General features: G+C 35.2%; 1 protein-coding gene across 1 annotated transcript; it reads right to left on the minus strand.

Annotated features, from left to right (window-relative positions):
* Window positions 1–23,860: 23,860 nt before the first annotated feature.
* LOC110901035 (probable serine/threonine-protein kinase kinX) lies at window positions 23,861–25,564 on the minus strand. Its single transcript, XM_022147890.1, has 5 exons — window positions 25,531–25,564; window positions 25,023–25,419; window positions 24,735–24,929; window positions 24,290–24,647; window positions 23,861–24,085 (listed from the first exon to the last, which is right to left on the minus strand). The coding sequence occupies exons 1-5, from the start codon at window positions 25,562–25,564 to the stop codon at window positions 23,861–23,863; spliced, it is 1,209 nt and encodes a 402-aa protein (XP_022003582.1).
* Window positions 25,565–26,244: the final 680 nt, after the last annotated feature.

Consider the following 26,244-nt stretch of genomic DNA (forward strand, 5'->3'; position numbering starts at 1 on the left):
TAGTAAATTGAGTATTTTTACTGATTACATCAGACCCGAAACTCAGAAACGTATTTAAACCCTTTTATAACCTTTTAAATAACCAAAATACCCTTACGAGGCGTAATTCGAGTTTAAAATCATTTGGGGCATAATAGAAGATATTCTACTGATATCACAACATATTTAAGGCATATTAACTCGTGGAACATGTTCATGACTCCTATGGTTACCCGTTACGCATGTCTCGCGTTCGGATCGGCGTGTGTAACTAGTTTACACATATTAGCCGAAACGGGTCAAACCATATCGTTTTTGTCTCAAAACCCAGAATGTGTTTAAGTTACCCATGTTAAACGAGCGTACAAGCTTGTCGGGTCAAAACCACATTCTAAACCGATCTTCGCTTTATCGTGCGTTTGAACCGTGTTTTCCTTTTGAAAACTAACCGGTCTAAGTATAAACTTAATTAAAGACCCGTTAGGATTCTAATAGGTTATTAAAACCTTCGTTCCAGATTAGGAGCCCAGTAAAAGCTACGTGCACTTGCTGTATTTGAATTATACTATTGCTCAGGTAAATACCCTTAACTTATTTTCCCTATACGGGCTTGGGATACGGTACTATAAAAGTACCGCTTGGTCGGGTGTATGTAGTCATTTAAATCGTATTGTGATTGATGTATTTACATAACCTGTTTGATATGTATTATTTGGTGTATGGCCCTTGGGAGTTAAATGACCATGTCCCGGATATCCTTGGCATCATTCATGAAATGCCCACGACCTAAGCACGGGGTGTAGGCGTACACCTGACAGTTGCATTATGTAAAAACTGGTCTCCCACTATAAGGAATCGACCTTGTTGTCACAACCTGGTCGTAGCGGAAGCGCGAGGTGTGATCTGTTGGTTCTCATTGCATAACGATATAAGTAAACATACTAAATGAATAAAACATACTCCATTGCCATTACCATAATTGTTCAAAAGATGCGCAAAATATATTAAGTTTATAATTTACAAATCGTTCAAAGAAAATAAGTTGTTATTATTTCATACATCCAAAACGAAAGTTTTAAACATTAAGGCTTTGTCCACTATAACACCGCAAAGCGGCAGTATAATAGATAAACCCTTCAAAAGATGGCACAGAGTCTTGATACTTGTTTCCTGAATTAGAATCCCTGACAAGGTCCACTAATTCCCTGAAATACATGTTTAAGTAGAAAAATCAACAAAGGTTGAGCGAGTTCATGCAATTTCGTTATGTATGATACACCCGAAAATGTAGAATGCATTTGTATTTGAATCAAATATAGTATGAAAAGCGTCAATGAAATCGTGATCATTAATGTTTTGCAAGGACATTAATATGTGTGACGAAATAGGAAGCAAACCAACCCTAGACGATTTTAATTGTATCGACACCATGTCATAGGGCAACAAATGCACTCCTAGGCAAAATGGCCATGAGTGAGGCTCGCCAAAACCCATTAGATCTAACCCTTTGTTCCTTGGTCCAAACTAGGATTAATGGTGCTTTAGTTATGGCCCTAATTTCTCACATGATCTAAGGTGTTTCATTCCTTGACTTATCATACTTATTGTACATGTATTTTCCCCGATAGTTGTAAAGTTGTAAAGCATTTAAAATGAATAGGGGACATGAACTCACAGTATCGCATCAGTGAGTAGAAGTAAATATGATTTCACTTGCGGTAGTCCTGAACAGTGTTGCTACCTACAATCGTTGGTATATTTGTTAGACACTTTGGTCTTTGTAATTAACTTGAGTACAAGTCTTATGACTTAAATATGTGTAAGACTTGTATGTCTTTATTGTTAGTTGAACTTTGTGTTTAGTATTCATCAATCATACACTTGTATTTCTTTACAATTTATGTCATTGGCCTTAGCCCAATAAATTATGATATTGGGCCCAAATAGTGTTGGGCTTAAATAGTGTTGGGCTTTAAATAGTGTTGGGCTTTAAGTAGTGTTGGGCTTTAAATAGTGTTGGGCTTTAAGTAGTGTTGGGCTTTTAAATAGTGTTGGGCTTTTGGGCCCATAAGTTTGGTATTGGGCTTGGCCCATGAGTTATTTGCTATTGGTCTTAGCCCAAGTATTTAGTTTAAGCCCAATATAATTTATTAAAAAAAAATATATATATAAGCCCATCTATATAAATATTTAGCCCATTTGAAAAGATAAGTCTTTCATTTTTATAAAAATTTACTAATTATACTTTTTAGGTAATAATAAAAAAAAACATAATACTTTTTATAAGTTTTCAAAATGTCCGAAGTTTGTTAAGGGTAATGTAATTTTTGAGTCCGTGTCGAAAGATCGTCTAGATGTCGTATTAAGTCCTCGGATTGGTAATATGTCCGTAAGTTCGTCTGTCGTCCGGTTTGTCCATAATTTATGTCCGATTTTTCGTATTGTCCGTAACATGTCTTTAAGGCATATTTATATGTAGTTTTGTAAGACTTTAATTATAAAGTCTCTCGAGTTTATTATTACCATTTTAATCAAGTTCCTATCTTTGATATATATAACTAATACACCAATTATTACATATCACATAACTTGTTAAAATGAACAAATATATATTTTCTCAAAAAAATATATATTTATCTAATCTTTTCTTTTTATAAAACCTTTCTTTAAATCTTTGTAAATCTTGTAAAGATTTAACCAAAATGATAGTTTTTATAACATAAAGTTTTTAAGAAAAATTTGCCATATAACCTTTGTTTTAATCACTTTGCCATGTTTAATAAACATATCTTTTTCTTTTCAAATCAACATCACAATTTACTCATAACTTTTATAAACAATATACATAAGCTTTATAACAAGATTTATAACATAATCTTATCAAGATGATCTCAAAATCATGTAGGGTTTTGAACTTACTCATAATATATGTTAACTAGTTCAAAAACCAAGTTTATTTCTAGTTTTAACAACTTTTATTAAAAATCTCATGTTGTATGTTACTTTTTATTATCTTGTAAAAAGTCTTGTGTTTATTTAAAAACCTTAGATACTTTATTTACACCATAAATTTTGATCATCCATTATATAAAAAAAAACTTTGACATATTCATGTATACTTGTTAGATTATATTTTTAAGAACATCATCTAACAAGTTATACATGTCTTAATCATCTCAACAAGATCAAATATGCAAATAACAACTCTTAATCACCACATAAACAAACATATATTATGATTTGTACTTTTTGCTTCTTTGTATCTTCATATTATTATGTATGATTATTTTGTTATTTTACTAGTTATAATAATAATCATAACAATAATAAGTAAGAAAAAATAAATAAAAGTTAGAAGCTCACTTCTAGCTCTAGGCTAGGGATGATCTAAATGAGCTTATGATCCAAAGAAGATGAAGATCTTGTTGTTAGAAGACTCTTGGATGGATGAAAAAGCTTGCTTTAGCTTCTAGGTGCTTTAGATCTTCTTAAGTTCCATGATACTTCATGTTGTTCATAAGAAAAGTGAAGAAGTGAAGTGGGTTTTCTATTGTGTTCTTGGTGAAATATGAAGATATGAAGATATGAAGATGAAGATATGAAGATTGAAAGAGTTTGTGTGTGTTTGAAAATGTGTAGAAAAGTGGTAGTGTGTGTTAGTGATTTAGGATATGTGTTATAAGTCTTACACCTCATGGCTAACCATTACACCTCATGACTAACCATTACACTTCATAATCCACTTCATATTTGGATAAGTATCCTTGTAATAAAGTAATAAAAAAAACAATGGTGGGGGGCCCACTTGTGGTAAAAGATGTTGGTAATTTTATTAAGGTTAAACATGGTAAAAAAAAAAGTTAAATGTTTACGTTTTTATGTCTTACCAAGTTTCAAGATGTTTCGAGACTTAAAATGATCACAAATAGGGTGAAAAAGACCAAAAATAATGTTCACTAGTTCACTACATATGTCAAATTGTAGTTCGGATAGTCGTTTAGTGCTCGTTTCGCAAGTAGCTAGTCGAAAGGTTAGCATATATGAATTATAGGGAAAAATTCGGTTATATATTTATATGATATTCCCTATGTATTTTCATATGAAATTTGTGTTTAACAACACTTTTGCACCTTGCGGTAAAAACACTAATGCTGAATTTTTGCGGACAATTATTGAAATGGTCACTTTTAGTGCTTTTCGGCAGTTTTCGGGCAGTTTTTTTTTGTGCTACCGGACATTGGTAATATATTCGACCAAACCCTTTCATTTCCACTTAGGGTTTATTGTATAATTGATGTTGGACTTTCCTCTGAGTTCTAAAAATATTGTTACACTAGTTTCTGCGGATCCTGAGTTTTTGTCAGCACTCTAGCTTACTAGGCACTACTCTAGTTGTTTCGATGCAATGTTTACACTGTTTCAAATATAACCACTAAAAATGAATCATGTGCATCATAAATGAATATTCCATGAGTATCCTAGGATGTATATCATGTAATCATGCATTTCGGATATTCCAACCACGAAACCGTATAATGTAAATTACTGTTTTAAGTGTACGTAAATTACCAGAAAGTGGCAGTTGTCACATTCTCCCCTTGTTATTGAGAATTTCGTCCCGAAATTCAAGCTGAGTCATCCTTTGCAGGAGACTTCTGGAACAGGTGAGAGTATTTGGCTTTGATTTAGTTTTCACGTTCCCAAGTATACTCGGGTCCATGTCGAGACTTCCAACGTACATTTAATAATTTGATACGACTCCTCCATGATTTCTGGACTTTACAGTCCATCACTTCAATAGGTTCTTCAATGAATTGGAGTTTGTCTTCAATATGAATGTCATCCACATGGATGATAATCGTTTCTTGCGTTGGACTCTTTTTAAGATTCGATACATAAAACGTGTCGTGCATACTACTAAGTTTGTCTGGGAATTTCAGCCTGTAGGCATCGGTGCCAATCTTTTTCAAGATTTCAAATGGTCCAATGTTATTGTGGGTTAAGCTTTCCACACTTACCAAACCTCGCTACACCTTTCCAAGGTGAGACTTTCAACAAGACTTTGTCTCCGACCTCGAAGATAATGGTTTAAGTCTCTTGTCTGCGTAGCTCTTTTGTCGATCGCGAGCCGTCTTGATACGGTCTCGGATCTGAAAAGTTTTATCTGTAGTCTCTTGGACTAGTTCCGGACCAATTAATTGTCTATCGCCTGTTTCCGCCCAACATAGCGGAGAGCGACACATTCGACCATAAAGAGCTTCAAACGGTGCAGCTTGTATGGTAGTATGGTAGCTGTTATTGTAGGAAAACTCAACTAAAGGTAGATGAGTATCTCAATTGCCGCCTAAATCCATAACACATGCACGAAGCATATCTTCGAGTGTTTGGATTGTCTGTTCACTCTGGCCACCAGTTTGTGGATAAAAGGCCGTACTTAGATTCAAATGAGATCCAAAGGCCTGTTGAACTAATTTCCAAACTCTTGAAACAAAACGACCGTCTCGGTTAGAGATGATTGAAATAGGTACTCTATGACGAGCCACAATTTCTTTGAGATAGATTTCTGCTAGTTTCTCGGTACTATCCTTCTCCCAAATCCGAAGGAGTGTGCGGACTTTGTCAATCTATCGACGATTACCCATATCATGTCGTGGCCTCTTAAGGTTCTGGGTAACTTCCTACTGAATTCCATCGATATCTGTTCCCATTTCCAAACGGGAATCTCGGGTTGTTGTAGCAAACCCGAGGGTTTCTGATATTCGGCTTTGACCTTCGCGCAGGTCAAAAATTTTCCTACATATGTCGCGATATCACTTTTGAGGTTAGGCCACCAATAGTATTCTTTTAATACTTAGGCCTATGTGCTTCCTCAAAATATCATCTCGAAGGCCACCAAAGAATGGAACCCAATTTCGACCCATAAGGTATAAAGTTCCATCTTCTTTCGGCACTAATTGTTCCTTCATGCCTTGAAGTGTTTCTGCTTGAATATGCTCTTCCTTGGGCTCTTGTGAATCATCTTCTCTAATGCTTGAACTCTAACTCGCTCCTTGCGGCTCAAGACGTCAGCTACAACGTTCGCCTTGCCCGAAGGTACTTTATTTCACAATCATAGTCGTTCAACAATTCAACGCAACTTCGTTGACACATATTTAATTCTTTTTGGTTGAATATGTGTTGAAGACTTTTATGATCCATGAAAATAATGCATTGAGTACCATATAAATAATGTCGCCATAATTTTTAAAGCGAATACCACCGCGCCTAACTCAAGGTCGAGAGTGGTATAGTTCTTCTCGTGAACTTTTTAATAGGCGAGACGTGTACACAATAACTTTTTCACGTTGCACGAGTACGCAACCCAATCCTTGATGCGAAGCATCATAGTTTACAACAAAGTCATCGGTATCGTCGGATACTGATAAGATTCTAAAATGCTATGCACCAATCTTAAGAATAAGTTGTAATGCTAGTATTTGTTTTTCGATTGGGGCGAATTTATTGTCTTTCTGAGTGAGGGAGGTTAGAGGTCGAGCAATTTTAGAAAAATTATCCATAAACCTCCGATGATATCCCGTTAATCCGAAAAAAAAATTGTCGGACTCCAGTTGGAGTCTAGGGCACTTCCCAATTCTCATTTGCTTCAATCTTAGCTGGGTCTACTTGAATGCCTTTCCCGTTCACCACATGCCTGAGAAATAGTACCTCGCGAATCCAAAATTCGCACTTGGAAAATTTTACGTATAGTTTCCCCTTCTTTTGGTAGCTCCAAATTGGTTCTCAAATGTTGTTGGTGTTCATCAGTCGATCGTGAGTATGTTAATATGTCGTCAATAAATACTATGACGAATTTGTCGAGATACAGCTTGCACACGCAATTCATTAATTCCATGAAGACCGCTAGTGCGTTTGTTAAATCAAGAAAAAAAACATAACGAGAAACTCGTAATAACCATAACGACTTTTTAAAAGCCGTTTTAGGTGTGCTTTCCTCTTGAATTCGTAACTAATGATACTCCGATCGTAAGTCTATCTTAGAGTAAAAGCTTGAACCTTTCATAAACCATTTGAGTTAGTTGGATATTCATTTGTAACATGGTTTAGAAATATGAATTCTCATTCATCGAAATGTTGTACACTTTTGAAAAACTTGCATGTCTTTCCACCCCCAAAACCTTTATAAAGATGTATAATGGTAAAGAGTGGGGGTTATGAACTCACAACATCCTTATTCAATCAACTACAAGGTTCAGAAGGTGCTAATCGACATGAAGATTTAGCTATGGTGCGGCTCCCGGTACCAAGTCGATGTGAAACTCGACTTGTTGATACGGTGGTAGTCCTGGCAACTCTTCAGGAAAGACTTCAGGAAATTCTTTTATCACAAGAATATCTATCGGCTGTGGTCCAATGGCCTTCTTGTCAACAACAAGTGCTAGAAAGGCAATACAACATTTCCGTAAGCACTTCTGTGCCTTCATGCAATTGATTATCTGCAATAATATATCATGCTTCTCTCCATGGATAACAAGTGTCTCTTCGTTCGATAGTGGTAGGCGAATGGTCTTCTCAAGACAGACGACTTCGACTTGGTTATCAGATAACCAGTCCATGCCAACTACTACATCAAAACTACCCAACTGAACGAGTAAACGATTGATATTGAATTTCTGCTCTTGACTCGACGAGTTTACCGTTTGCCAATTCTATAGAATGAGGAGACGTCTAGCTTACTTGATTCTAGGCCAAGTACATTTGGAATTCTATGTAGTAAGGACTTCACTGTACCAATATAGAGGATAACCCAATCCCTATGTTTAGATGTAGGATAACCCAATCCCTATTTGTAGCTAGGACAATCGCGTCACTAGCCATGAAACTCATGTATGTAAAAGGTTGAGATGAAGCTAAAATCGGCAATGGTATCAAATAACATGTATGTGAAATGTTGATGGATAGGATACGTATCGGTGACCCTTAATGATTTGACATGTCTTAGCAAATTCCCTATTAGCTAACTTGATATAGCAATGTGTGTCTAACATGACTCTGATTCAAGTATATGCTTAACATCTAAAGACACTAGCTAAGCTCGGTGTTGGTATTACAAGAATTGATACATGATAATCGTAGAGTGTACGTACTCATGACATCATTGGGATTTTGGGGAGTATTCATAGGTCTAACCATACACGCACCTATTCACTAGCTTGATTCATTCTTAAGTATTACCGACCTACTAGTCTCTGTTTTGCGCCCGGTCTCAGCATACTGCTACTCTTGGCACTTTTGCAAGTGTTCTCATGATGAACGTCTCACTTGTCGCATTAAGGATTTCAGCAAGTTACAGCATACCTATTGGTGCCAAAATCATTTATGGCAGCAATTGACTTCGTTTCTCTCATGGCGAGAGTTATTGTTTGAGTGATCGAGGTAGGGTGGGATGATGCGGTCATGTTTTGGATTCTAGGGATAAACTTAAATTATGACGCTCACTGCGTTTGAATACGGGCGTTACCATATATGGAACAACCCTAGAGAAACCGTGAAAGCATCGAATGTAACCAACAACGTAGGCTCTAATCGTGATCGAGTTCTAGAATAAAATCATATGAAAATAGATGAAAATCAGATGATATAAAAGAATGATGTATGGTTCAATAAATAACCAATAGAATTGTAGTGTATAAATATATCATGTCTTGAAATAGAATATTATGTCTTGTGTAGAGGATGTCGTGTCTTGTGCAAAAATGTCATGTCTTGTCTTTGTCGAAAAGGTTTGAATAACACCACGATATGCAATATAATATAAGCACTTATATATATGAAGTACCAGTGGCGTATCGACCATGCTTTTATCATATTACACACGCATCGTTGTTTAAATTACTTACCAATAACCACCAAAGAAGGTCTTATGTATACCACTGTCAAATGTCATGTATAACAATGTCTTGCGTAACAATGTCATGTATAAACCATGTCTTGTGTAAAAGCAATGGTTTTCAACACATAACTTTTGACTTAAACATTTGTTTCTTTTGGCGTCATGATCTTTTTAATATACACTATTAAAAGAACCTGGACATATATATTTGGATAAATATAGTCTATCATGCGCCCAAGAATGAAGAATGCAATCGATCGGTCATGGAAACCTCAAGACCGCATTGTTCATACATGTTTGAATAAATGATAATGTGGATAACCAAAATCAAAAGATGTAATGCCTCTTGCGTATATTGGTCATATGTCTAAATGGAAAAAATAATTTGTTGAGGAAGGGAAACCAACCAGTGGTCTTCGTCCATATAATATGTATTCCACACACCATGGACCTCGGTCGTCCTAAGTAGAGAAAATCCTTTGTGTTACTTGTCCATGTGATAAATATGGTAATAGTGCTTGAGTTTCACGAGCTCTAGCAAGATCATTAGAATCTCCAAAAAAATATCGAATAGAATGCAATAAGGGAGTTGCAGCATGGCTCATGCCATACCATTCCGTAGGAAAAGACAAATGTCAAGCGACAGAATTTATTGTATCATTTCCAATAAATATGATAAGGTGGAATATGATAAGGTAAAGTAATGTAGGGTTAAGTGTCATAGACACCATGGAAATAGTCCATGTACAAAAATTTTAGAATGTTGAGGAAAATACTTCATGAGTAGCTAACAAGTTTTGTTTGTTTAAATGACTAGTCTCAACTGAATCGTGATATAGATCGAATGTTAGGTGTGAACAAATATGTGTCGTCTTCCTGCATTGTATTGTATTGTAGGGTGTTATACTAACCACCCAGTTCATGTTCTAATAGATAAGAAAATTGGAATCTCAAATAATAACTTAAGAATTTTGAACGAATAGTGATCATTAGCTTGGCCCGTAGAGTCCACCAGAATTCCCATGCACTACAAGTTGTTATTACGTTGGCCACCGTAATAATAAATTGCCTTGCATGGTCACCCTAGCATTCTCTCGTACAAAGCAGCCGATCAATAAGAGAGGAAACATTATTGTCAATATACCTTCAACATAGGAGGGACCTTCGTGATAGCTCACGTGACAACGTTCGTTGTCATTACTCGTAGAACGGTACGACGTTAGATGAAATAGAATTGGAAAGAATCTGTAACAATAACAACTGAAGGGGCACCTTTAAGATGATTACTTCATCTTCCTTGTAGGGACAAGAGTATATCATCCTTGATTAGCATGAGTCATAGGGATCTCGTCCCACAAATGGAGTTGTTGTCCAAGGTTACCACCTTCGCCTCGTCATCATTATCATGGTCAGGCATCTCAACATTCGCGAGAAAGCAACCATATTTTTACGGAATTAAGTTTAAGATTTCACTTAGGAATCATGTTCGCCATAAGCTCCGCAGTGGACGTGAGGTCGATATTTTCATCGTGCGAGTAAAGAATAATAATAAAGTTTGAAGTCAAAGGTATTTTGCTTTTGGCAAAATAGTTTGTACAACACATATATGAATGACTTATATATATAATCATGTAAAATCCTATCTAACAAGGATTTCTATCTTTGCATAAGCTGAACTTGTAAACCGTTTATAATGCATAAACTGATAATGTAATGTATTGTAGACACATAGTATGTTAATGTAATGTGTCTATTTCTCATAGACTTTACTCATGGAAATGTCCTCGCTTGATTTATGTGGAGGGAATTTTTGTTGTAGTGGACCTTGAAAAATGTTTATGCAATGAAAACCTTTTGACCTGTCCAATTTTATATATAGTTTGTTCAACATGAACAAGAGGTTTTCGTGAGAGGTCCCTAGTGATTGTAGACTTAGACTCGAGAAAGAATCCTGGTTCACTACAATCGAAGCTCTGATACCAATCTGTCACACCCTGGTCGTAGCGGAAGCGCGAGGTGTGATCTGTTGGTTCTCATTGCATAACGATATAAGTAAACATACTAAATGAATAAAACATACTCCATTGCCATTACCATAATTGTTCAAAAGATGCGCAAAATATATTAAGTTTATAATTTACAAATCGTTCAAAGAAAATAAGTTGTTATTATTTCATACATCCAAAACGAAAGTTTTAAACATTAAGGCTTTGTCCACTATAACACCGCAAAGCGGCAGTATAATAGATAAACCCTTCAAAAGATGGCACAGAGTCTTGATACTTGTTTCCTGAATTAGAATCCCTGACAAGGTCCACTAATTCCCTGAAATACATGTTTAAGTAGAAAAATCAACAAAGGTTGAGCGAGTTCATGCAATTTAGTTGTGTATGATACACCCGAAAATGTAGAATGCATTTGCATTTGAATCAAATATAGTATGAAAAGCGTCAATGAAATCGTGATCATTAATGTTTTGCAAGGACATTAATATGTGTGACGAAATAGGAAGCAAACCAACCCTAGACGATTTTAATTGTATCGACACCATGTCGTAGGGCAACAAATGCACTCCTAGGCAAAATGGCCATGAGTGAGGCTCGCCAAAACCCATTAGATCTAACCCTTTGTTCCTTGGTCCAAACTAGGATTAATGGTGCCTTAGTTATGGCCCTAATTTCTCACATGATCTAAGGTGTTTCATTCCTTGACTTATCATACTTATTGTACATGTATTTTCCCCGATAGTTGTAAAGTTGTAAAGCATTTAAAATGAATAGGGGACATGAACTCACAGTATCGCATAAGTGAGTAGAAGTAAATATGATTTCACTTGCGGTAGTCCTGAACAGTGTTGCTACCTACAATCGTTGGTATATTTGTTAGACACTTTGGTCTTTGTAATTAACTTGAGTACAAGTCTTATGACTTAAATATGTGTAAGACTTGTATGTCTTTATTGTTAGTTGAACTTTGTGTTTAGTATTCATCAATCATACACTTGTATTTCTTTACAATTTATGTCATTGGCCTTAGCCCAATAAATTATGATATTGGGCCCAAATAGTGTTGGGCTTAAATAGTGTTGGGCTTTAAATAGTGTTGGGCTTTAAGTAGTGTTGGGCTTTAAATAGTGTTGGGCTTTAAGTAGTGTTGGGCTTTTAAATAGTGTTGGGCTTTTGGGCCCATAAGTTTGGTATTGGGCTTGCCCCATGAGTTATTTGCTATTGGTCTTAGCCCAAGTATTTAGTTTAAGCCCAATATAATTTATTAAAAAAAATATATATAAGCCCATCTATATAAATATTTAGCCCATTTGAAACGATAAGTCTTTCATTTTTATAAAAATTTACTAATTATACTTTTTAGGTAATAATAAAAAAAAACATAATACTTTTTATAAGTTTTCAAAATGTCCGAAGTTTGTTAAGGGTAATGTAATTTTTGAGTCCGTGTCGAAAGATCGTCTAGATGTCGTATTAAGTCCTCGGATTGGTAATATGTCCGTAAGTTCGTCTGTCGTCCGGTTTGTCCATAATTTATGTCCGATTTTTCGTATTGTCCGTAACATGTCTTTAAGGCATATTTATATGTAGTTTTGTAAGACTTTAATTATAAAGTCTCTCGAGTTTATTATTACCATTTTAATCAAGTTCCTATCTTTGATATATATAACTAATACACCAATTATTACATATCACATAACTTGTTAAAATGAACAAATATATATTTTCTCAAAAAAATATATATTTATCTAATCTTTTCTTTTTATAAAACCTTTCTTTAAATCTTTGTAAATCTTGTAAAGATTTAACCAAAATGATAGTTTTTATAACATAAAGTTTTTAAGAAAAATTTGCCATATAACCTTTGTTTTAATCACTTTGCCATGTTTAATAAACATATCTTTTTCTTTTCAAATCAACATCACAATTTACTCATAACTTTTATAAACAATATACATAAGCTTTATAACAAGATTTATAACATAATCTTATCAAGATGATCTCAAAATCATGTAGGGTTTTGAACTTACTCATAATATATGTTAACTAGTTCAAAAACCAAGTTTATTTCTAGTTTTAACAACTTTTATTAAAAATCTCATGTTGTATGTTACTTTTTATTATCTTGTAAAAAGTCTTGTGTTTATTTAAAAACCTTAGATACTTTATTTACACCATAAATTTTGATCATCCATTATATAAAAAAAAACTTTGACATATTCATGTATACTTGTTAGATTATATTTTTAAGAACATCATCTAACAAGTTATACATGTCTTAATCATCTCAACAAGATCAAATATGCAAATAACAACTCTTAATCACCACATAAACAAACATATATTATGATTTGTACTTTTTGCTTCTTTGTATCTTCATATTATTATGTATGATTATTTTGTTATTTTACTAGTTATAATAATAATCATAACAATAATAAGTAAGAAAAAATAAATAAAAGTTAGAAGCTCACTTCTAGCTCTAGGCTAGGGATGATCTAAATGAGCTTATGATCCAAAGAAGATGAAGATCTTGTTGTTAGAAGACTCTTGGATGGATGAAAAAGCTTGCTTTAGCTTCTAGGTGCTTTAGATCTTCTTAAGTTCCATGATACTTCATGTTGTTCATAAGAAAAGTGAAGAAGTGAAGTGGGTTTTCTATTGTGTTCTTGGTGAAATATGAAGATATGAAGATGAAGATATGAAGATTGAAAGAGTTTGTGTGTGTTTGAAAATGTGTAGAAAAGTGGTAGTGTGTGTTAGTGATTTAGGATATGTGTTATAAGTCTTACACCTCATGGCTAACCATTACACCTCATGACTAACCATTACACTTCATAATCCACTTCATATTTGGATAAGTATCCTTGTAATAAAGTAATAAAAAAAACAATGGTGGGGGGCCCACTTGTGGTAAAAGATGTTGGTAATTTTATTAAGGTTAAACATGGTAAAAAAAAAAGTTAAATGTTTACGTTTTTATGTCTTACCAAGTTTCAAGATGTTTCGAGACTTAAAATGATCACAAATAGGGTGAAAAAGACCAAAAATAATGTTCACTAGTTCACTACATATGTCAAATTGTAGTTCGGATAGTCGTTTAGTGCTCGTTTCGCAAGTAGCTAGTCGAAAGGTTAGCATATATGAATTATAGGGAAAAATTCGGTTATATATTTATATGATATTCCCTATGTATTTTCATATGAAATTTGTGTTTAACAACACTTTTGCACCTTGCGGTAAAAACACTAATGCTGAATTTTTGCGGACAATTATTGAAATGGTCACTTTTAGTGCTTTTCGGCAGTTTTCGGGCAGTTTTTTTTTGTGCTACCGGACATTGGTAATATATTCGACCAAACCCTTTCATTTCCAATTAGGGTTTATTGTATAATTGATGTTGGACTTTCCTCTGAGTTCTAAAAATATTGTTACACTAGTTTCTGCGGATCCTGAGTTTTTGTCAGCACTCTAGCTTACTAGGCACTACTCTAGTTGTTTCGATGCAATGTTTACACTGTTTCAAATATAACCACTAAAAATGAATCATGTGCATCATAAATGAATATTCCATGAGTATCCTAGGATGTATATCATGTAATCATGCATTTCGGATATTCCAACCACGAAACCGTATAATGTAAATTACTGTTTTAAGTGTACGTAAATTACCAGAAAGTGGCAGTTGTCACACTTGTGGGCATTATACCTGTGGCGTGTCAGTTAACTTAAGTCCGACCCTACAAACCGGCCCTAATGGACGACAAATGAGTAAAACTGTATACAAGATTATTTTGAATAATTGTCCCAAGTTATAAAATATTTTTGCCGAAGTGCATTTAAATCAATTTTCAAACTCTTTTCAAAATGAGTCAGTTAAGTTGTATTTACCAGTGCAAACTAACGTATTTTCCAAAAAGGCTAAGTGCAGGTACTAAACAAAATAGGCTGGCTACTCCAGGCATCATTACTCAAGTCTCGCAGGCTTTAGATGTCAAAGTTTGTTGAACAGTTTTCCTTTTTATTTGATCCGCCTGTGGATCTGTTTCGACTGTTTTGTGATACTTAGACATTACAATTTATTCAGTTGAAATAAATATATCTTTTGCTTCCGCTGTGCATTTATATGTTGTGTTGTTTGACTATGATGATATCAATTACGTCACGATACTCCCCATCGGGCCCACCGGTGACACGTGGAAAATAGGGGTGTGACACAGCCCGGTGCGGCCACGTGGCCAACACCCGTCATACCTATGTGCTGACCCAGCTAAGCTATACGTTGACCCGGAGTCAACGCGGGCCGCGTAGGCCCTGTGCTTGTGTTACGCGGGCCGCGAGAGGAGCAGACTCCACAACTATATAAGAAGGCCATCGGGTTTCATTCAGAATTCGTTCAAAATCGATTTCTTTCTCTCAAATTCTGATATAGGCTTTATGTAAGTATCATAACCCCTGGATACGTATTAGATAGTCTGCCCGATTGATCTAGGGTTCCGTAACGGCTGTCGTGGTTCTGCCCGACGTAGTCGTTGGAATGTCGTCTTGGGGAGGGTATTACTAATGTTAAAATGGGTTATTATACTAACACGTGTGCATTGTTTATTTAATTAGATTATAACCACGAAGTCACAAAGGAAAGACCTATAATAGCAATGTGAGTAATCTCCTTTTTTATAAACAGTTTTTACAAAACCTTAAATATTTTACAATGCAATCTAGCAGTGATTGAGTCTTTGTAATTCTTTAATTACTGCCGGTATTATGGGGTTTTGTATACATTACTTGATAACCTTCACAATTGGACAACGAGTTAGCCAATGTGTGATATGACCATAGCCACAGATACGGTCGAGTGGCAAGTACTGAATGAGTAATTGTGTAGATATAAACATTGTAATCGCTCTCAATACTGTTTAAATTGATAACATTTTTCTTGATTAAACTGGGATTCACTCACCAGTATTTCTTGCTGATAAAATGTTTTTAAAACGCGTTTCAGGTAACACAATGTGAAAGCCAATTAGAATAAAGCCAGCTCGAGAGCACTGATAGCTTGGAAAAATGTGGCTATAAAAGTTACCTAAAAGACGATGTTTTAAATTCAATAAAATAAGGGTTATCCCTATAAACATGTTGTAGCAAGAAACTTGGGTTTTACCCATGTGGTTATTAAAATAAAATATGGTGGTTTTACTCTGATAAAATATTTCCTAACTACGGTCTTGATGAAATTTCCACTGCCAAAATAATTAATTAATATTGATACCACCGCCACTGAGTTCGCAGCTGCCCATTCCCGGGACAGATAGGGGGCGGGGGTTGTGACAGAAGGATATAAACTCAATAACATTTTGCTGCATGAGATAGACAAATATTCAAGAAAAAGATGCTGATGTCAGACTGTGTTCTTCCAAATAGCAACACAGAAAACTACTTGAATAACAAAAAAAAAAACAAAATGAATCATACGAAAGTCAAACCAGCCAATTAACATGATTCAAAAAAAAAGAGAAAGAAAGAGACTGCAGACAGAAAAGATTTGGAAGATCAATTGTTTGTGTATTCTTTTTTTTCTTATTTTCCTTTTCAGTTAATTGTTATATAATAAAAATGTCATATATAATAAAAACGCCAAAACAGCCAAAATGTTTGTTTAAAACGATATCATCCAGTTAAACGCCACCAAAAAAATGTCAAACTATAATAAAATTACTTTGAAAAATTATTATAAAAAACCCAACTAAAAAAATAAAAATAAGAAAAAAAAATAAAAAGCAAACTTGAAAATCTAACTAGAAATAGTAAATACAAAACCATTAAATACCGAAGAATCTAAAACGCCAAACTTGAAAGATGGGACGTGTTACAGACTTCAGAGACAAAAAGCTTATCAAAAACATTAATTAAAAAACAGTAACTGAAAAGACACAAATACTTTATTATAATAATGCACCGCCTAATTTAGGCGCCAAAAAGACATCCTATAAAATGATACATCTCAGCAACTTCCATTTGATCAAACCAAAAAAACAAACGCCAAATACTACTAAATACCACCCACTATAAAACGCCAACAAATAAACTGAATGAATTGTTATCAGAGGGAAGTATCTCAGAAAAGATTTTGCTACATGAGATGGACAAAATTTTAGGAAAAAGATACTGATGCCAGTCATATGGCATTTTGTATTTTTTGTTCTTGAAGAGGGTTTGGATGAGGAGAAGAGGTCAATGACAATGAAGAGTGGGTTCACTATAAATATGAAGATCCAGATAAAGAAAAAGCGAAAAACCCACTCACACGCCATAGATCTATGTCCCGAAACATCCACACAAAAACACAGATCAACAGACGAGCGGGCAAAAAAAATCAAACCCATGGGTTTGTTAAGTTTTACATAAAATGTCATATATTTGATGACAGTTCTTGTACTATTAAAGAAGAGAGAGACTGATGACACTTAAGATTGGGAAAAGAGATCCGATTAGGATTTGTAATTTATTTCCTTCCCTTGTATTTTTTTTCCTGTGGTTGAAATATAATTTAACAATAGTAAAATGCCAAGATACCACAAACGCCAAAATGTTTATAAAAAATAACAGATCAATAGGCCAACTTGCTTAAACTCCTTGGAAAACGCCATTCAAATAGATTTCCTGCCCCCTGGGTTCCATTGGCATACGCTGTGAATAACGCCATAAACGCCAAAATGTTGATACAATGGAACCATTAAAACGCCATTAATTATTAAATTTGGTTAATGCCAAAAATATCAAAAACCAAAAATTAAAACAACATTGTGAGAAAGCGGAACAGGAAAAGCAAAATATGAAAGGACAAAAAAGCCCCTCCGCCCTTTTCTAAGCGGGGGGACACGTGTTGGTCCAGGAAGCGTTCTCACACTTTTGATCGTTTTCTCCCGATCTTGTTTCTCTCTCTCTCTCTCTCTATATATGTATATATATATATATATATATATATAGGGAGGGTTATCATGAGAACACTAAATTTTGCGAGAACCGTGAGAACGAATGAAAAAACCAAACAAAATCAACTTTTTTAATACAAACCTTATTGTAATCAACATACAACATCAAAAAAAGAACTTACAATATCAAATAATTCATTTCTCCTCTCAAAATCACTCTTATTAGATTTTTTACACATGTGTAAATATAACAAATTTACACATGTGTAAATGTCAAACTTACACATGTGTAAATTTTCTTTATTTACGAATTCAAGTAAATCTAAACGTGTAAATTAGAATTTCTAACATTGTATTCGAATAATAATGATAAGTGTAAAAAGATATTTTGTATTTGAATTATTTTTTACCAAGCTCTTGTGGTTTTTTAATTCGTTCTCACGGTTTTCACAAAATTTAGCGTTCTTATTTAAACCCTTCCATATATATATATATATATATATATATATATATATATATATATATATATATATATATATATATATATATATATATATATATATATATATATATATATATATATATATATATATGAAAACCATTTGTGACTTTGTCTAAACCAATTGTCTTGTTTTGTGTAAAACCGATCGTCTTTGTTTTGTATAACCCAATCGTCTTTGTTTTGTATAAACCAATCATCTTTATTTATTCGTTGGACAAACCACCAAGGGGCTTGTCAATAATTTCACGGGTTCTATCATTCCCCAGTGGGTACTTCCTCAAATAATACTAGAAGCGGGAATAGTTTGTTACACCTATAGTGCTCATTCCCAAGTGGATACTTCCTCGGATAATATCAGAAGCGGAAATGGGTTGTTACACTTATAGCGCTCATTCCCTAATGGATACTTCCTCAAATAATACAAGAAGCAGGAATGGGTTTTCACACCTATAGCACTCATTCCCAAGTGGATGCTTCCTTAAATAATACCGGAAGAAGGAATGAGTTGTTACACCTATAGCACTATAATATACTACCGGTCGGCTTGGCTGAAGTAAATGAATGTACTCGTATCATAGATAACACACCACCAAGTTTCACATATAAGTGAAAAGTATATTGTTATATATATATATATAAACCTCATATAATAGTATTTTGTAAACTTGGAAAATTCTTAGTTTAGCACATATGAATCACCCCAAAGATTTAAGAAAAAAGGGAACTTTGCACTCACTTGAATTGTCGATGTCGTGCTTAATTGTGCTAGCAAATCTCAAGTGTTTCCTTGATATTAGGATTCATTCATCAATTGTTTTTTTGTGATAATGGTTGTAGATGAGTGTGAGTTATGGAAACATCGTAACTTTTGAAGAAGTTTAGTTGTTTTTAAAAAATATGAGTTTTGGCAGCCTTCTGTGTTTTTTTATAATACTTTAAAAATAGTAAACGTTATCAAAAAATAAAAATTTCCAGTCAACTAAATCAAAGTGTTTTCTACAACTTTCATTTAGAAAGTTTTTCAGTTCAGAACTCGGAAAGTGGTCAAAACCATTAATCTTTTGAAACTGTCCAGTTTTGACATTCTATTTGGCTTTAGACATTTGAGGGTCCAAACAAAGATGTTTGTTGATGTAACATACATCGTTGAAATCGTAACTCAATGAACTTAATCAAAATGTAAGACTTTACTTTGTTTGGTTAAGTTTTGACCAAGTTATGCTTGGTTAAAACAACAACACAGGTTCTGTCCAAACAAGAAGTTCCTGTCGAAAGATTATTAAATGCGTAAGATATTGATATTGACGGAAGAGCGGATAGAATATGGTTTATGACCATAAGAGCAAGGGATCTCATGTAACCTGGTTGGTTAAACCAAACATTCTGATTGGAAGATGGTTTGAAGTGTTTTACCCGTTACGGCTAGTTGACGCTAATTAACTAGTCGTATGCGCTAACACGGGTCCGAATGGTCGAATGAGTCCTATGACAAGTCCAGTATGTTAAAACATGTTTAATGATATTGTATGATCAGTTTAAATCTCATAAATGTTGATCATATAGGTTTAAAGCTATTTTACGGAAAAAATGTATTTTTGACATTTTAAAAGTATATAAAGTTGACTTGTCATTTAACTCACCAAACGACATGACCATATGGTATAACCACATAGGGTTATTCCCTATATTACTATGGTCATACAATTGGGCTTGGTTGGAACCTAAAGTTGACCAAACTGGTCAGATTCGAAAGTCAAAGCAGAAGTCAAAATGTTGGACTTTCGACTAAGAAATGAACACTAAACTAGAAATGACGAGCTAGACACGCTATGACATGTCCAATAATGTTATATAAACTGATTTGGTGTCAAAACTTTAAGTTTTAATACTTGAAAACTCATTCGTCGTAAAATGCATATTTTTACATTTTTGACTTTTATTTCGTAAAAGTTTGACTCGTCATTTCGCCTACTAAACATGGTGATCGGAGGGTGTAATTGCGAAGGATTAATACCTTCATTATTAGAATCATGTAGCAAAGTTCATTTTGAACTTTGACTTGACCGAAACGGTCAGATCCGAAAGTCAAAGAAAAAGTCAATTTGCTTGACTTTTGGCTCATGACTAGCCAAATGAAATGAAATAGACTGGGAGAAACACTACTTGTGTTTGGAAGAAGGGTTAGAACTAAGAAAAAGAGGTCTCAAAGGAGAAGCAAGCTCTAAGAGAATAAGAATAAGAAACTACACACTTTAACTTTGAAGTGTTTTGAAGCGGTGTGAAGAAAATGGATGAATCAAAGCGGTATTTATAGTGTTTTAGGATCAAGGAGGTGTTGCCAAGTGTCTTAGGGAGTTGCTTAGTGTCCTACATGAGTCAAAACCAGAAGTAAGGTGGCAAAAATGGTGCAAGGTGTCCATACTTGGAGAACAAGGAAGCTACCATCTCAAATATGTTGTTCGGGCATGCCTTACGGACCGTAAGGCTTAGGTCTTGCGGTTCGCAAGGCCCCCTTGCGGGCAGATTTTTGTTTTTTGATAGTTTTAGCCCTTGAACTTGTATTATTACATTTTTCCATTATTAACCCTTCTAACACATCGTTTAGGTTATTTAAAGGGTATAAAGGCATATGTAACTTGGATTTTGTTACGGAAATGTCGTGAATATCGTTTTGCTTGATCGTATGATTACGAAATCCATAAATAAAATATAGAATTTTATTAAACACGGAAAGGATTGAAAGTTTACGATTTTTGAAAATGGCTATTGTTACAGTCTCCCATGCTTTTTGAAACTTCGTCCTGAAATTTATTTGTTGGAGACTGTTTGGATAAGGTTAGAATGATTGAAAGGTATGTGTAGCTTTAGATTCCAAAGATGCGGAACATCAGTTGGTATTGGAACTGGAGATCAATGTGTTAGTGTTCATTAACAAAGTATCTCAAGGTATTATAATCTCTCAATAGTTGTTGAGCAGGTATTCGACCTAGCTTATGAAAGTGGAATGCGTTGCCAAGTTCATGGAAAAAATGGTTTTGTATGGCATTGTGTCATACTATAGCAATTTGTGTCAATTTTAAACAAACAATTGTCTTACATGAAATCTAGGGTTATTTGCATAGAAAGAGCTAACAAGGATTTCCAAGTAAGGTATAACTCTATCATTCCCTAGTGGTTACATCCTCAATCATCGGAAACAGGAATGATAGGTTGACAAGAAGGAAATCACGAGGGAAAAACCAAATGATTTCCTAGAATATTTTCTTAATTCCCCAGTGGATACTTCCTCAAAACAACACCGGAAGCGGGAATGATGGATTGATAACTAGGAAACCATGAGGGTAAAATCAAATGGTTTCCTAGAACATATTGTTCATTCCCCAGTGGATACTTTCTCAAACAACACCGTTAGCGGGAATGATAGTTTGATAAATAGGAAACCATGAGGGTAAAACCAAATGGTTTCCAAGAACATATGGTTCATTCCTAAGTGGATACTTCCTCAAACAACACCGAAAGCGGGAATGATAGTTTGATAAATAGGAAACCATGAGGGTAAAAACAAATGGTTTCCTAGAATCTATTGTTAATTCCCAGTGGATATTTACTCAAACAACACCGGAAGCGGGTGACGGGTGGTCCATAGGACAACCCCTAAGTGTGTTAAAAGACGAGTTAATCCCTCATTTAATCTCGTAATTGTCTTGAATTAGATAACTACAGTTGCTCGTGTTTCAGGTGCGTTTGTAGCTTAAAACAAGGGAAAACGCTGCTTTGGATGGAATGGAGTGGAATGAGATTCACAAGGATGGAAAGAAGAAACAAAAGGGAAGTTTTAGGGGTCCACCGTAAATTACGGTGGCTACCGTAATTTACGGTAGCCCCTGAATGTCCCATCTTCCAGCGTAAACCAGTAGTTTTCCACCGTAGCTATTTGAAGGCCACCGTAAATTACGGTACCTACCGTAATTTACGGTAGGCTCTGACGCAAAACTTGTAACTGCCCCTTTTAATACCGTTTTCAAGTGCCTTTTCACCTATCTCATGATTGGAGACGTTTCTCAAGAGTTCTAGGGCGATTTTTGGCTTTGGCAAGTGATTGTGAACAGTTATAAACATTTCGGTTTGTATTTTGATTCGTATGAACTTTGATTTTGTTGGAAGGATGATTTGTCACACCCCAACCGATGGCGGAAACATCGGGGCATGGCACTGAGCGAAACAGATTATCCATGAGTATCCATAACAACTATTCATAACAAGATAATTAAACGTCATGTCCCATACCATACCATAACATATCCAACTAAAAACAGTTATTACAAATAATTGTCTCAAATACAAATACTGTTCCGACGACTCAAATTTAAGCGTGACATAACTAGACCCCTAGGTTGATTCACCAAACCACAACAATCCTAGCATCTTAGACACCTGTCACATACGTTAAAATAGAGGTCAATACACATAATGTAAAGGTGAGAATACAACTTTGATAATAGTAATTGAGTTCGAAATCGTTTACGCGTAACCAGCATGTAACATGTACAAAGTGAAGGCAAGTAGGTTATCGACAGAGAAATATGCACAGACGTGAATGCGAGTTATAGAATGCGCAACACATATCCCCACTGGGACACGTGAAGTAAAGCCCTTAACAACCCTTGTCCACGACAGGTGCTGAGTCCAAACTATAGTACTATCGTTGCTAAGGTGTTAGGCAACAATCACTATGTTAACATAACATACAAGCATTCATCGAATAACACGTAGCATGCAATAACGGTTAGCGTATAAATAGTGTTTGTGTTGTGTGTAGATTGTGTTTTAGAAAAAGTAACGTATGTAACACCCAAAAGTGCGTAAAGTAAAAAGGGTTCGAGTATACTCACTGATAGCGTTTAACAAGTAAACACTGTCTTGGATTAAGGGAGCGCTAAGAGATTAGCCTGAACAGTTAATGATAGCATAAACGATGAGCGACGCATAAAATGGTGTAAAGTGACCAAGTGTCGAGTGGCAACCCGATCGGATGGCTATCCGATCGGTTGACCATTCGATCGGATGCCAATCCTTTCGGATGGTCATCCGATCGGATGGCCATTCGATTGGATTGATGTAGGATCGATATTTGACCTAAATGAGTAGGTCTGAGTCAAATCTAAGTCACTAGAGGCGGAAACAATCTAGTAACTGAGAATCGGTGTTAGAATGTGAGTAGAAGCAGAGAAATACACTTTAAACTGGTTTTCCATTGATTTTAGACGTTAATTCACGGAGAGAATTTAACAGCACTTCGTTACACCTTTCACCGAACCGTACCAGATGGAAAACCCAACACCCCTATATATAGGGGATCCATTCCGCACGAAATGACCTTAACATATCCATTTCGTGCGAAATGGTCATTACAACATAAAATTAACATTTCAACTATTACACGTACACGACACGACCTAGACTGATTACATAGGCAATAGACATTATGTACCAACAAACTCCCCCTTGGATATTGCCGGAGTCTTCAGTCAGTTTGTCTTCAAAAACTTCTTCACAGAGAGTTCAACTTTTCTTCTCTCTGCTTCGGCTTTCTCTTCAACAAACTCTTCAGTCTTTCATTCTCTTTAGCCGCTTTCAGCTTTTCTTTAGCTTGCATCTTCATCCATTTACCTCTAAGCTCTTCACGTTCCTTTCTTTCTTTTTCAGCTTTAAGAGCTTCCTCTTTCTCAATCTTCCTCCGCTTAGTCGACCATGCATTTTCATAATTGATTCCTTTCTGAAAACAAATTGTTGCGACTTTCTAAAACTGCATTGCTTGATCTTTATCTTCAGCTCTATACCCAATCTTGTTCACAAACAAACACTCAATATCCTTTGCTGAGCAGTTTACTAACCATAATGGATCATACAAACGAATGTATCTGATTTCGTTCTCCACTTTGTATATAATCATAGCTTCAGTTGACATGCAGCTGTATACCCAACATAAGAATCCTTTGTGAAAATCCTGTTCCATTTTTAGCAACGGGATATTCTTCAACACCCTGGGCTTTTTAATCTGCAAGATCGTTTCTTCTATTCCTGTCACTGGATCAATCTTATTTACTTTCTTTGGTTGATGAGGCTTCCAGTGCTTAAAATCTTTAAACGCTTCAGACTTCATTAGGCCCCAAGTAGGCATATCACGCTCCCTGACAGGATAAGACAAAGTTCGGACTTTGGGTAGTTCTTCAACGTCCCACCATGGAAAAGACATAATGTCTTGGATATACGTGAAATACTGAATTCCAAACTCTTGTCGAATTGCATATGCGTTCACTTGCGGCAAATATCCCCAACTGATTATATCGCCAAGAGAAACTTCTCTGTCTCTTTTGTAGTACTTCAGCGGTTATTTGAACTTTCTTTCAATACTATTTCTGAACCATTTCTTTCTTTCTTCACGATGCTCATCTTTTGACATTTCATCAAAACTTTTATTCTTCACACATTCTTCAATTTTCCTTCTTAACTCATCTTCATTTGCTTGACTGAAGAATTCAGCAAGCGTCGGAAAGTTAGTAGTATCAACGTGAGCACTTTCAGACTGTTCTTCGTCACTCCAATCCTCAACTTCAACCCTATCGTAGTTATTAGCTTCTTCAACGTATTTGTACTGGTATTCGAGCTACTGATTGATATCAAACTTATTCAATTCTTCCTCAAAATCAAACTTGAACTCATTTTCTTCTACATGTGTCATCTTGATGATCTCTGCTAGAGTATAAGTATGCAGAATTTCCCCTTCCTCAACACCGTGTTCAAGACGAAGAATCAATCTTGACACATGATCATCACTTTCATCAACATTCTTTGTATCATCATGCTCCCCCTCACTTTCAGCATTCTCAGGTTCTTCATTGGCATCATCATGAAGATAATCATCAATATTTTCTTCAGTAGACGCTTCAGTAACTTTGATGCCTGTAGAACCTTGATTATCGTCATCATTGTCATCATCATCATGATCACTATTTGCAGAAAACACATCATCTACATCATCTTTCTTAATATCCTCATCATCTTCTTCTTCATCTTCCTCTTCATCATCATCTTCTACATCATCAATTTCTACATCATCATCAAATACACCAGAAATAGCAGATATAGGACAAGGATTTTGAATAGGTGATTCAGGAACAATTTACTGAACGATTGCCCTTTCAGTTACTTCAGAAACACCTTCAACTTGAGCACCTTTACCTTTGTTTTTCATTTCAGCTTCGATCTCAGCCTTACGTCATGCCCTGACTTCTTCAAGTTGGATCTCTTCAAATCTTTGTTCCACAGGCTTTCCGATCAAATTCTCCAATACTTTATTCATCATATACATTTCATGTTCTTTCTTTGCATTGATCGCCTCTAACTCTTTGTTTTTCAGCTTGAAATACTCATTCTGTTCATCTCTCCGAGCCTTTTCTTCCTCTAACTCAGCTATTCGAACTTTAAGAATATCAATCTCTGCTTGATCTGCTTCAATCTTCTTCAATAAAGATGAATTCTCTGATTCAACAGACTTTACACGAGATTCTAACTTCTTTTCACGATCTTCCAACTTCTTTTTATCAACTAGCACCTCTTCCACCTTCGATTGTAACTTTCTCACAAGCTCATCATTCACAAAACTAAAATCTCCAATTTCTTCAAGAGGTATATTCTCTGGAATCGGTGGAAAATTTTTAAATCCAGATGATCCTGGAGTCATCTATACTGGTGGTTGTGTAGTTGGTGGTGTTTGAAGGATGTGTGGTGAGGTGTTAACAGGTTGTTCATGTGTAGGTGTAGAAATACGAAGATGTGGTGATGGTTGATGAGGTGGTGATGGTTGTTTTGGTGGTGATGGAATAGGATCAGGTACAGGTTGTTGTGATGGTGATTGATATGGTAGTGATGGTT

Source organism: Helianthus annuus, chromosome 15, assembly GCF_002127325.2.
Source record: "Helianthus annuus cultivar XRQ/B chromosome 15, HanXRQr2.0-SUNRISE, whole genome shotgun sequence".
Lineage (NCBI taxonomy): Eukaryota > Viridiplantae > Streptophyta > Magnoliopsida > Asterales > Asteraceae > Helianthus > Helianthus annuus.